The 12,060-nt window shown below is 35.5% G+C and overlaps 2 protein-coding genes across 2 annotated transcripts in view; one reads left to right on the top strand and one right to left on the bottom strand.

Annotated features, from left to right (window-relative positions):
- Positions 1-12,060, bottom strand: part of TXNDC16 (thioredoxin domain containing 16) — a 92,943-nt gene that overhangs the window by 27,836 nt on the left and 53,047 nt on the right. The window contains exons 13-16 of the mRNA XM_088839908.1: positions 10,504-10,621; positions 5,921-6,064; positions 5,084-5,143; positions 20-188 (exon numbers count right to left, since the gene is read on the bottom strand). Of these exons, the coding sequence (XP_088696034.1) occupies positions 20-188; positions 5,084-5,143; positions 5,921-6,064; positions 10,504-10,621 (491 nt within the window). The remainder of the gene's footprint in view (positions 1-19; positions 189-5,083; positions 5,144-5,920; positions 6,065-10,503; positions 10,622-12,060) is intronic.
- The window catches only part of PTGER2 (prostaglandin E receptor 2), a 207,320-nt gene that overhangs the window by 169,306 nt on the left and 25,954 nt on the right, over positions 1-12,060 (top strand). The gene's annotated exons all lie outside the window — the stretch shown is intronic.

The raw sequence follows: 12,060 nt of genomic DNA, 5'->3' as shown, positions 1-12,060 counted from the left end.
GGTGAAGCTGAATACTTACAGTTGAATAAATTTTAAGAGATCTTCAGTTCCTAGCATACCAGTGTAAGATACCGGGTTCTGGCCTTCCTTGTACATTTTTACAACAGGAAATTCAGTAACATTTTGCTTGGTACACACATGAGACCAATCTGCACAGTTTACTCTAGCAAGCAGCATAGTGGATGTGCCTATATAAAAAGAAAATGCACATTTTTATAAATGTTGATGTAGAAAACTCAGTTGTTGAGAACTGTTAACGTCTTTATATCCCGTTCTTATTTCAACTTCTCGGCAGCATGACATATTCCTGGCACTCTCTTCCCTTGGTTCTTTGCAGCACCTCCTCCCATTGGCTCCAATCTTTCCCCAGCTGCCTCCCCTTTTGTTCCCTTCTGCAGGCTCTTGGTCAGTGGAGTCAGGAGTTCCCTCAAGGCTCAGTTTAAGTTGCTTTCTCTTCTTGTTCTTCACTCTCTTCTAGACAATCTCAATCATCATCAACAACCTAATAAATCCTAAATGCATAGCTTTGGCCCAGGCTCCTCAAAGTTGCAGATCAATGTATCCATACTGCCTTCTCTAGGTCCCTTTGAACAGAAACATCCTCAAACTCAAGACGTCTAAAACCAAACGTGGTTTCTTTCCTGTGAACAGTAATGAATGTTGCCATCCTGTGCAACTGCAAGCAAAGTATCACCTTTCACACCTCATTCCTAAACTCCGCAGGTCTTACCTCATCAATCCACATGCCTTCCAATTTTACCACCTAAATTCTGAGTACCTCTTATATCTGTCCCTTTCTCTTCACTGCCACCATTCTAATCATCACTTCTCCTAATTCATCTCCCAGAATTTAATATGTCTCTACACTGAAGCTAGAGATATCTTTTCAAAACTCAAATCTATTTTGACATCAGCCCACCTCTACCAATTTTACCAGTCAGGTCTTTCTCACCCTTCAGATCTCTGCATGTGTGACCATTTCAGAGAAGCCTCCATTGACACCTTGATCTACATCTGATTCTTATACTCCTAAAGGCCCATGCTCTTTTCCCTACCTCGTCATGGAATTATGTACTCATTTGTGTTGTTGTATGATTTGAGCTTCCTGAGTGCAGGGACTGCGTCTGGTTTCCTCATCACTGATTTTCCAGAATCTAGAGCAGTCCTCGTACATGAAATACCTTAAATATATGTGTGAATATACTATCTAGGGCCTCCAGGATATTTACCTAGGGCTTCTCTGATAGCTCAGACTTCCCTAATGGCTCAGACGGTAAAGCGTATGCCTACAATGCAGGAGACCTGGGTTTGATCCCTGGATAGGGAAGATCCCCTGGAGAAGGAAATGGCAACCCACTCCAGTCCTCTTGCTCGGAAAATCCCATGGACGGAAGAGCCTGGTAGGCTACAGTCCACAGGGTCGCAGAGTCAGATACGACTGAGCAACTTCACTTCACTTCTCTGATAGCTCAGTTGGTAAAGAATGTGCTTGCAATGCAGGCGACCCCAGTTCAATTCCTGGGTTGGGAAGATCTCCTGGAGAAGGGATAGGCTACCCACTCCAGCATTCTGGCCTGGAGAATTCCGCGGACTGTATAGTCCATGGGGTCACAAAGAGTCGGACACGACTGAGAGACTTTCACTTTTCACTTTCACATACCCAACCTGTCTCAACAGTGTAATTTCATACATATTTATTTCATCTAAATAATTTCTTTTCAGCCTGAGAAAACACATAGCAGAACCTCAAAGAGAAATTCCTACTTGTTCTATACTAATACAGCTGACCCTTGAAAAACACTGTGCAGGTTCACTTATGGGTTTTTTTCAATAGTAAATACTACAGTCCTACATGATCCAAGGTTGGATGAATCCACGGATGTGGAAACTTGGATACAGAGCAAATGTGTATGCTGCTGCTGCTGCCAAGTCGCTTCAATCATGTCTGACTGTGTGACCCCATAGATGGCAGCCCACCAGGCTCCTCCATCCCTGGGGTTCTCCAGGCAAGAACACTGGAGTGGGCTGCCATTTCCTTCTCCAATGCATGAAAGTGAAAAGTGAAAGTGAAGTTGCTCAGTCATGTCCACCTCTTAACGACCCCATGGACTGCAGCCTACCAGGCTCTCCGCCCATGGGATTCTCCAGGCAAGAGTACTGAGTGGGTTGCCATTGCCTTCTCCGGCAAATGTATACACGGAGGGCCAAACCTGTTATACTTGGATTTTCTCCTGCATGGAAGGTCAACGCCCCTAATCCCTTCATTGTCTAAGTCAACTGTATATGCAAAGTTCTCCAGTTCTCCAAAATACACAGTTAGGTGCAGAGACATCAAAAATAACAAAGTACCATACAATTCAACTAATGAAAGAAAGGAAGAAAATCTAATAAAAGGAAATTTCAATGTAGTATTAGATCAAAGAAGGAATCTTTGTATATTAATTTAATCCTAAATTCTAAATTAGGATGTAACCTACCCATATGACTAAAATTGTGAAATGCAATATTTTAATATTTTATCATCAAAAAGTTTTAATACTAAAAATCCATCCTTACATTATGATCCTAGATTCTAACTCACAGGGTCTAGTCTGCTTTATAAACCTAGTACAATGTCTATTACATATTATGTATCCAATTTGTGAAATGTACCCTGATATTTCTTCATGAAAAAATTTTCAGTGTTTAAAGTATGTTAATACCTGAATATTATATGAGCACACAAAGATAAATCTTTATTCCTTCTAAGCTTAGTATAAAGTTCTCTTCTCCTTTATTTTAGTCATTTAGTCAATAAATATCGAGTGGTGCATGTACTGGTGCTTGTTCAGATGGAGTATCATGCTATGTACTGCCACCAAAGGATAGAACATGGTGTCATAATAAATGTAGTTCTCTCCCCTCAATAAGCATCCTCAATGGGTCTACCACTGCTTAAAATGTACCAGCAGTCCAAGCTGAAAACTTTGATGTTATCTTTAAAACTGAAAAATAGAATATTGATATATATTATTAAAAATGATAAGGCTACTTATATTGAATTTACCACATTTTAATTTTCTTTGCTGTAAAATGGTTTCAATACTTAAACATGTTTCAAGTGGAATAGTCTAATGTTCTAAGATTACTGTAGTGTTACACTCCACATACTTGAACAACACAGCAATTTCAAATAAGGATCCTAATTTAAAAGAAAAACAAAAACAGACATTTGCTGCCACCTTGTGACTGAGTATAAAATATTCTTCATCCTCTTGGACTAAGAGATAAAAAGTGGCTTTTTCCCGAAACAACATGAAAGATTATACAACTAAACACCCGAAGTATTACAATATTGTCCTAGTTTATAAAATTATAGTATAGGCTTCACCATAGACACAAAACATTATTGATACCTATACTATGCATTTCTATATGAAGCCCCATGAACTTCCAAAATAATTCACCTATCTGATATCTAATTACTAAAAGAATTGTCATTCATAAAGAACATACTAATTGAAAAAAGAAATCAAGTCTTTAGGTTTGTTAACCTCCTTTTTTATTCTACAAACACAGACAACTCAGAGTTCTTGCATTGAGGGGTCAGGTTTTTATTTGGTCATTAACAGAGAAGAAAGTAAGAGAACCTTCTTCCATTTTCATTTGGTATCTAGCCAAATGAGCTGGGGAGGAGGGATATTTCTAGTATTCAGTGACATTATCCAATTACTATTTTATTATAGTTTATATTTTCCTACTTTTTCTTTCTTGTAATCATTTACCAATAAGGTGGCAAAACCTAAGAGAAGAAACTTAAATCAGTCTGTAGATTGCAACCATAAAGGAAACCCAGAGAGTGACAGGATTTGCTTTAAAAAAAAATTAGGAATCATATTATCTACAGATTTAATCATCCCTTCACTTGGGGAATAAAATAAACAATGGATCAAATGTAGTTTGGAAATGAATGGAAGAGAAATGGATCAAAAATGATTTTTTTATATCTCTGATGCTTTTATTATCATAGGACATATTGTATTTAGGGTTGACTTTCTGGACTCAACTTCTTGAATTCACAAAAGCCCCATATATATATATATATATATATCCACACACATACACATACATACACACACAAGTTGTACACCTTTTCCACAAAATAAAACAAAATTTATGAAACTCTACTATATTTGCTAATTCATTTACTCAACAATTATTAAACACGAGATATTCTGTAATGTAAGACAATGCACCAAGTCCAGTGAGCTGAGTATAAGGCATACTTTCTTCCCATAAGGAACTTACTAAATAATGAAAGAGGCTGTAAGCTAATGCCCCAAAAAACTAAATGGTGGATGCATTTCTGGAGTAGCCAAGAAAAAGCACATTTAGCCATAACAGCTTTTATTAACAAGAAAAACAGAGTAAGAAGAAATCATATTAAAGATATAAAGCATGATATAGACTGTCTTATTCAAATGATTACAAAATATTATACTTACCAAATCCATTACTCTCTCTCTCTCTTACTAATGCTAACAGGCCTACCCACTCCTCCTTTTGTCTTTGCTTGGACAGTGGCATAGACATTTTGAGTTCATTGCTTGCATTACTGTTTGTCTACCACTGAATCAGGTTTCATAGAATAGTTAAAATAAAAAGATTCTGGCTATGAAAAAATTCCCTACCCATGAAAAGCTAACTGTAGAGCTTCAAGAACACTGGGATCTTAGAGCCTTCCTTTGACTGTGAGACTATAGGCTTATCTATCAAATTTTTATTTAATAATATTTAGTATATACTTAATAATATTTAACAGTAACTGGCACATAGTAGGCACTCAGTAAATGTTTGCTGAATGACTGAATTCAGCCAAAAAGTTTACTGGATTAAGTATAAAGCTATAAGACAGTTTAATGAAGACAAAGGGAATGCTCCTAACAGTTTTGAAACTCATGGTTCCTTAACTTATTAACCGTGGAGACACAAACATAATAATCTGAAATTTTATGTGGTTTTCTACATCTTTAGAGTGACACAATTTTACAAATAGCTATAGCTCAGAACAAGGAAAATAAACATGCCTGTAACAGTGTAATACCTTTCAGTTTAATTGCCACATCGATATAGGACTGCAGAAATGCCATGGATACTGCTTGCCCTACATTAAAATAAAAATTTAAATAGATATTACAACATATATATTTCTAAAGCATCCATACTTATATATAACAAACATGTAGATTAATGGGGTATCTCAAAATTATTTCATACTAAGAAATATTCCAATATGCAGCACTCAGTACTGTCCACACATTTAAGGGAGTTCCAAATACAACTAATTTTCTACCTTCATACGGCAAGGAGTACAGTTGAATGGCTATTGTTTGAAGATAAAAGCAATATAATGCCTAAAAACCTACAATAACTGTTAATCTATTAAAATCATTAGCTTGAATAGCAACAATTTTCCAAATTAGTAAGCTTAACATCTAGTTTAATCATAATCTTCAATTTATAAGTCAGATATATATAATCAGGGCTTCTCTGGTGGTTCACAAGGTAAAGAATCTGCCTGCAATGCAGGAGGCTCAGATCCCCCTGGAGAAGGGAATGGCAACCCATTCCAGTATTCTTGCCTGGAGAATCCCATAGGCAGAAGTGCCTTTCAGGCTACAGTCTATGGGATTGCAAAGAGTCAGATATGACTGAGTGACTAACACTTTGACTATACTACATATAATCAGTTTTACAACCCTAGAAACAGCTCCGAAATAAATTGTTTAAAAGTATGGGACATATGAAAGCAATGTCATTTTACAATGTGTGATAACAGAATGCAAAATCTGCTTACTTATTTACAGTAAGTAAAATCTGCTTACTTTAAATGTCCTAATATGCAGTACAGTAGTCACCTCTAAAGGCTCATAATACTCACAGCCAGCATAGAAAAGCACTATGCTGTCAGAAGCTGTTACTGTCTCATGAAATGTCTCTTCCGTTAATTCCACAGTGAGTTCCAAAGGTAACTGTCTCTTCCTGTCTCTGTAAACAGTTTCTTCCACTTCATCATCTTGAATTCCTGAAATGTTTGAAGAGAAATTAATGTAAATATAAATACATAATTTAAAATATTTAAGCTCTTCTCCAAGGCAAGCATATGAAAATTTGGCACTTCATAGAAACTCATGAATTCATACTATCTTAATATTTAAAATGTAGGATATTTAGAAAGCTTTCCAGTTGTCTGGCTTCCTATCTTAAATGACTCTCAGATGCTTCCTGACCTAGAAATGATCAAGTTTTAGCTAATTCCAAAAGGAATTACTTACACTTGTCAAGAAATAATATAATAAATATAAATATAAAAATAATAAACTTGTCAACAAATAACACTTGTTTCTAATCAATATAATAATTTATAACCTAAAAAAGTCCTACCACACATGTTTGATAATATTTCTTTAGCTTCTACTACCTGGAAAGCACTGTGATGGACACTAAGGAAAGTGGTAAGCAAAGCAGACATAGTCCCTGACCACACGGTTTCTATCTATGGAAAAATCAGTCAATAAACTCATCACTAAATAAATATATAACTATAAATGTGATCAGTTTAAGAAGAAAGGCAAAAGATACAGTGAGAGATTTTAACAGGCAGATTTAAATTGGGCGATCCAAAGTCTACCAGATAATCAATAACAGAATGTTTTAGACAAAGAGAACAACCTATGCAGACTCGGAGACATAAAAGAGCTCAACATACTTTAGGCACTGAGGGAAGGCACATTTGACTAAAACGAAATAGACTGAAGGAATGACGTGAGAAAACTCTAGGGTTTCTAGATCATGTGCGTATTAGTCACTCAGTTGTGTTCAATTCTTTGCGACCCTATGGACTGTATGTAGCCTGCCAGGCTCCTCTGTCTATAGGATTCTCCAGGCAAGAATACAGGAGTGGGTTGCCATTTCCTCCTCCAGGTGATCTTCCCGATCAGGGATTGAACCTGCATCTCTTATGTCTCCTTCTCCTGCATTGGCAAGCAGGTTCTTTACCACTAGTACCACATGGAAAGCCATAAAAGGCCATATAAACCAAGAAATTTAGATTTTATTCTATGTGTATTGAGTTATGGGTAGATTCTGAATATGTAAAAATCGTTTCATTAACCACAATATATAGAAATATCGAATCATTATGGTATACAACTAAAAATAATATAATGTTACATATCAATTAAATCTAAAAAAAATTTAGAAAGATGGTAACGAGAGGGTGAGGGTGGGATGAATTGGAAGAATGGCATTGAAACATGTATATTATCATATGTGAAACGAATCACCAGTCCAAGTTCAATGCATGATACAGGATGCTCGGGGCTGGTGCACTAGGATGACCCAGAGGGATGGTATGGGAAGGGAGGTGGGAGGGGGGTTCAGGATGGGGAACACATGTACACCTGTGGTGGATTCATGTCTATGTAAGGCAAAACCAATACAATATTGTAAAGTAATTAGCCTCCAATTAAAATAAATTTATATTAAAAAAAATTTTTTTAAATAAATAAAAACTTTTCATTAAGACAGACAGACCCACCCACCCATTCATTCATCTATCCATTCAAATATGTAGTAAACACACATACACACACATATTCTGATTCACAAATGTCCTGCTGGAAGTTGTACAGATTATATGGTAACATTGGAGGCATATCTAACTTGATTAGAGACAAAGCCTCCTAGAAGATGACACTAGCTGAACATTATTAAAAGAAAAATGAAACTTAAGGAGGCAGTAGAGGCATATGGTAGAAGAAAATGGCAACCCACTCCAGTGTTCTTGCCTGGAGAATCCCAGGGACGGGGGAGCCTGGTGGGCTTCCGTCTATGGGGTCGCACAGAGTCGGATGCTATTGAAGCGACTTAGCAGCAGCAGCAGTAGCAAAGGCATATGAGTAAAATGAACAGCATGTACAAAGCAACAGTGGCATGAAAAAGCATGATGAAGCTGGAAATCTGAATGTCGACTAAGCATCTGATATTAAGAATTCTTAACCATGTAGATATAGTAATAGCATTATGTTAATTTTAAAAGAATCCTTACATGTCTGAAATACAGGGAAATATTTATGGATGAATTTTTATGTTTGGAATTAGGTGCAAAATAATAAGTAAAGGGCTATGATTGTAACAGGATTAGCCACTGACTGATGGTAGTTGGGTGAGTCCAGGAAATGGTTATCTGGAGGTTTGTTCTATTATCCTATTTTATGATACATTTATAATTCTCTGTAATAACATATTAAAAAGAAAGGAAGTGAGAAAGACAGTACATTCAGAAAACTAAATTATTATTTTCCATATGATTTCCAATACCATAAAAGACTAGATCTAGATTTTAGTACCACATCAGCAATTTTAAGCTGTGTGACTCTAGTCAATTACATAACTCTGAGTCTCAGTGTTCAAACCTGTGAACCATAAGACTTACACTATTAATTTTAAGATACTTTCAAATATCACATTCTATGACACTAAAAGTTATGCCCTCAATATCAAAATTAATAAAGGCCAATTTTCTCATTTACAGTATTTTATTATTCACATATTTTCATTTTCCTGCCAGTCCATTCTTATTTCCTAATCCATCCTTTCTTCTCTTACCTTGTTCTAACACCTTTCTGCTTTTCCATTCTCTTAATAAGCCACTTCAGTTTTTAAATATATTCACTCCTCAGCTCTACATTGCACCTACTTATCAACATGTATATATATTCTTTTCAGTCACACAAGTTTTTTTCATACTCTTTTTAGAACCCAGTTCATTTAATTCTGACTCATTGAGTGTTCATTTCCTTTGAAGAGCATTTTTCTTTATATTCCACTTTTACATGGTAACAAACTCTTTCCAAGCCTCATCTGTCCTTCCTAATTAATGAGAAGGAATGGAAATAAGAGGGCAGTTGTGTATTTGGGCACAACAGCATACTATATTACAAGTCAATATAGATGACAAACATAGGAAGTTAAGACCAAACACCCCCCACCCCCAAAACACAAGAACTGGGCTGAGGAGCAAAGACAGGAGAGAGAAAAAATTAGAAGGCAGCACCAGAGGGCAAATGGGAGCCAGAAAGTCACTAAGTAAAATGAGACATGAAAACGAAATGTTGAAAAAGGCAACTTTCACTGAGGACAGGAATCCTATTAAACTGACACTTGGATGATTCCTGTGACTTTGGAAGTGTGACTATATGAACAATGACAGGAATAAAGTAAGGAGCAAGAGACCAGAACACAGATCTGCCTGTATGATGCTGATGCTATGGAGAAGAACTCCGGATTAAATTATTAGCAGTTCTAACCTCTGCGTATCAACACGAGAGCAGTGCTCAAACCAGGAAGCTGGTCATGTATCAGTTAAAGCTAAGAGGCCTTACTAAATTTATAATACAGATTTTGATCATCATAATAAACGGATCTCATGAAAAGAATATGCAAATTCCTTCCTTTCTAGGACTCGAAACAACAGGACTACATAAAAAGTATTTACTCAACGGGACTCATGATAAAAATTCAATAATTTACTAAACGGGATACATTTAGTAAATGCACAAGACATAATCACTACCTTAGAAGTTTATAATAGACCAGTACAGAAGGGAGACAGCAAATGAGCAATTTCAGAATAGGATGTTTTATAAAGAAGTATCAGGAATGATAATGGTCATAAATGAAATTTCAAGTCAGAACGCTCCACATGCCATTGTGACTTTGTGCAGATCATTTAACTCTGCCAAAACACAGATTCTTCATCTACAATGAAGGTGACCTCAGCTAACTCAGAGGATAACAATCAAAGTAAATAATGTATGGGAAACAGCCTTGAAAACTATAGAATACTTCAAAACATAAGCGATAGAACAATAAAAAGAAAAACAGAACTGGCAAAATTCTGTTAAAATAATGTTAAAATTATTTTGACATTATGTTAAAATTAATTTAACATTAAAATATTAATGTTAAATGTTTAAATGTTAAAACAATAGTTTTAATGTTATTTTTAATAACATTAAAAATAATTATAAAAATGTTATCAAAGTTTACTCCTAACAACTGGATTCATTTACAACTACAAATATAACTATATTCATCAGAATCTCATACTGTAATAGGAATAACAAAATAAATATAAAATAACAAAATAAATATCATATTGTGGCTCCTGGGTCCTTTTTAAAGGTGGAATAGATCAGAAGAAAGAACTGATCTGTAGGATAAAGGCACAGGCGGAAAGAGAAAAGCCTGACATACAACAATGAAAGGTATCACACTGAGCAAAATAGAGCATCTTTGTATCTTTTCACCTAATCAAATTGCTAAAATGTGATTCAAAATTAATTTCTTCAGGTCTCTTCATATTCTTGAATGTGAAAGTTAATTCACTGAAATTTCATTGGCCTAAAGCATGCTGGGCAGAAATGGCAAGGGAACATGAGCATCAAAAAAACACATTACCTATATTTAGCTCTTCCATGTCTTCATATTTGCCGGTTTCCTCAGTGTTCATGGTACTTTCCACATGGAATACTAGTAAATCAATATGACTTAATGCCAAAAATTCCACTTGCGTTTCCTAGAAATACATTAATTTTAAAAGATATGACTAGAATATAATGAACCATTTTAATATATTTCACTTGTTTGCCACTAAAATGAAACTAAACCTGTGAATTTAAATTTTAATATTTAAAAATAAAAATGGGAAATTAACTCCACAATATTGAATGTGTCTAAACATTATAGAAAGATAGTGCATGCTACTAGAAAAGAGGGCAAAACACGGAACTGAAAGTCTCCTTTGCTTCTTGTCACAGTTACATTCTGCTGAAATCTGAAGTGTTTCACATATAACACTAAGTCCTACCTCAACACAAGATATAAATATATGCAATTTTATTGCAAATAGTACCAAAATTCTTTTGATATTTTACATGACTTAGTGACCAAATCACCACCACCACTCAAAATAATACTTAATCTAAAATAATTCCACTAGAGAGGCCCCTGGTGGCCCAGCAGTTAGGACTGGGGCTCTCACTGCCCTGGCCTGGGCTCAATCCCTGGTCGGGGAATTTAGATCCCACAAGTTGTGCGGCATGGCCAGAAAGAAGGGGGAAAAAAGTAATTTAATACAAATAAATAAATAATTCCACTACAAAGCTCAATTAACTGTTTGGCCTTAAACATAAAAATAATACCTGGCCCCAGGTATTTTAAGAAAACCAAATTATATTCCACTGAAATTATTCCATTAAAATTTCTTACACTGAGGCTCAACCAAAACTTTTTTAAAATATGAAATTTTAGGCCACTAGATTATTTCAGTAATTATCCCTGCTGCAATCTCACAATCAAACTTGCACGGATGAGGAGTTGTTTCTTATGGATGAGCAAAGAAAGTGGTTTCTGGAGATGGAATCTACTTCTGGTGAAGCAGCTCTAAAGATCATTGATATGAGAACAAAAGATTGAGAATCTTATAAAAACTTAGTTGATAGAGCAGCAGCAGAGTCTGAGTGGATTGGTTCCAATTTTGAAAGAAGCTCTGCTATGGGTAAAATCCTACCAAGTAGCATTGCATACTACAGAGAAATCATTTGTGAAAGGAAGAGTCAGTCAATGTGGCAAACTTCACTGTTGTCTAATTTTAAGAAATTGCCACAGCTACCCCAGCCTTCAGCAACTACTGTCTTGATCGCTCAGCAGCCATCAACACCAAGGCAGGGCCCTCCATGAGCAAAAAGATTACAACTCACTAGAGACTCAGATGATGGTTAGCAATTTTTAGCAGTAACTATTTTTTAACTAAAGGTACATACATTTTTTGACATAACGTTATTGCACACTTAACAGACTACAGTATAGTATAAACATAACTTTCATATGTACTGGGAAAACAGCATGAACTTTAATTCTTCTATAAAACCTTTTTCCCAATAACAAAGTAATGTCCTATTTTGGAATCCTTATCTAATAGTAAAAAAAAAAATAGCTTCAGTAAGTATTCTTTCC

The sequence above is a fragment of the Moschus berezovskii genome, chromosome 9 (assembly GCF_049115385.1).
Source record: "Moschus berezovskii isolate FMDL1 chromosome 9, NW_MosBer_1.0, whole genome shotgun sequence".
Classification (NCBI taxonomy): Eukaryota; Metazoa; Chordata; class Mammalia; order Artiodactyla; family Moschidae; genus Moschus; species Moschus berezovskii.
This window is presented reverse-complemented; position numbering and strand designations above follow the sequence as displayed.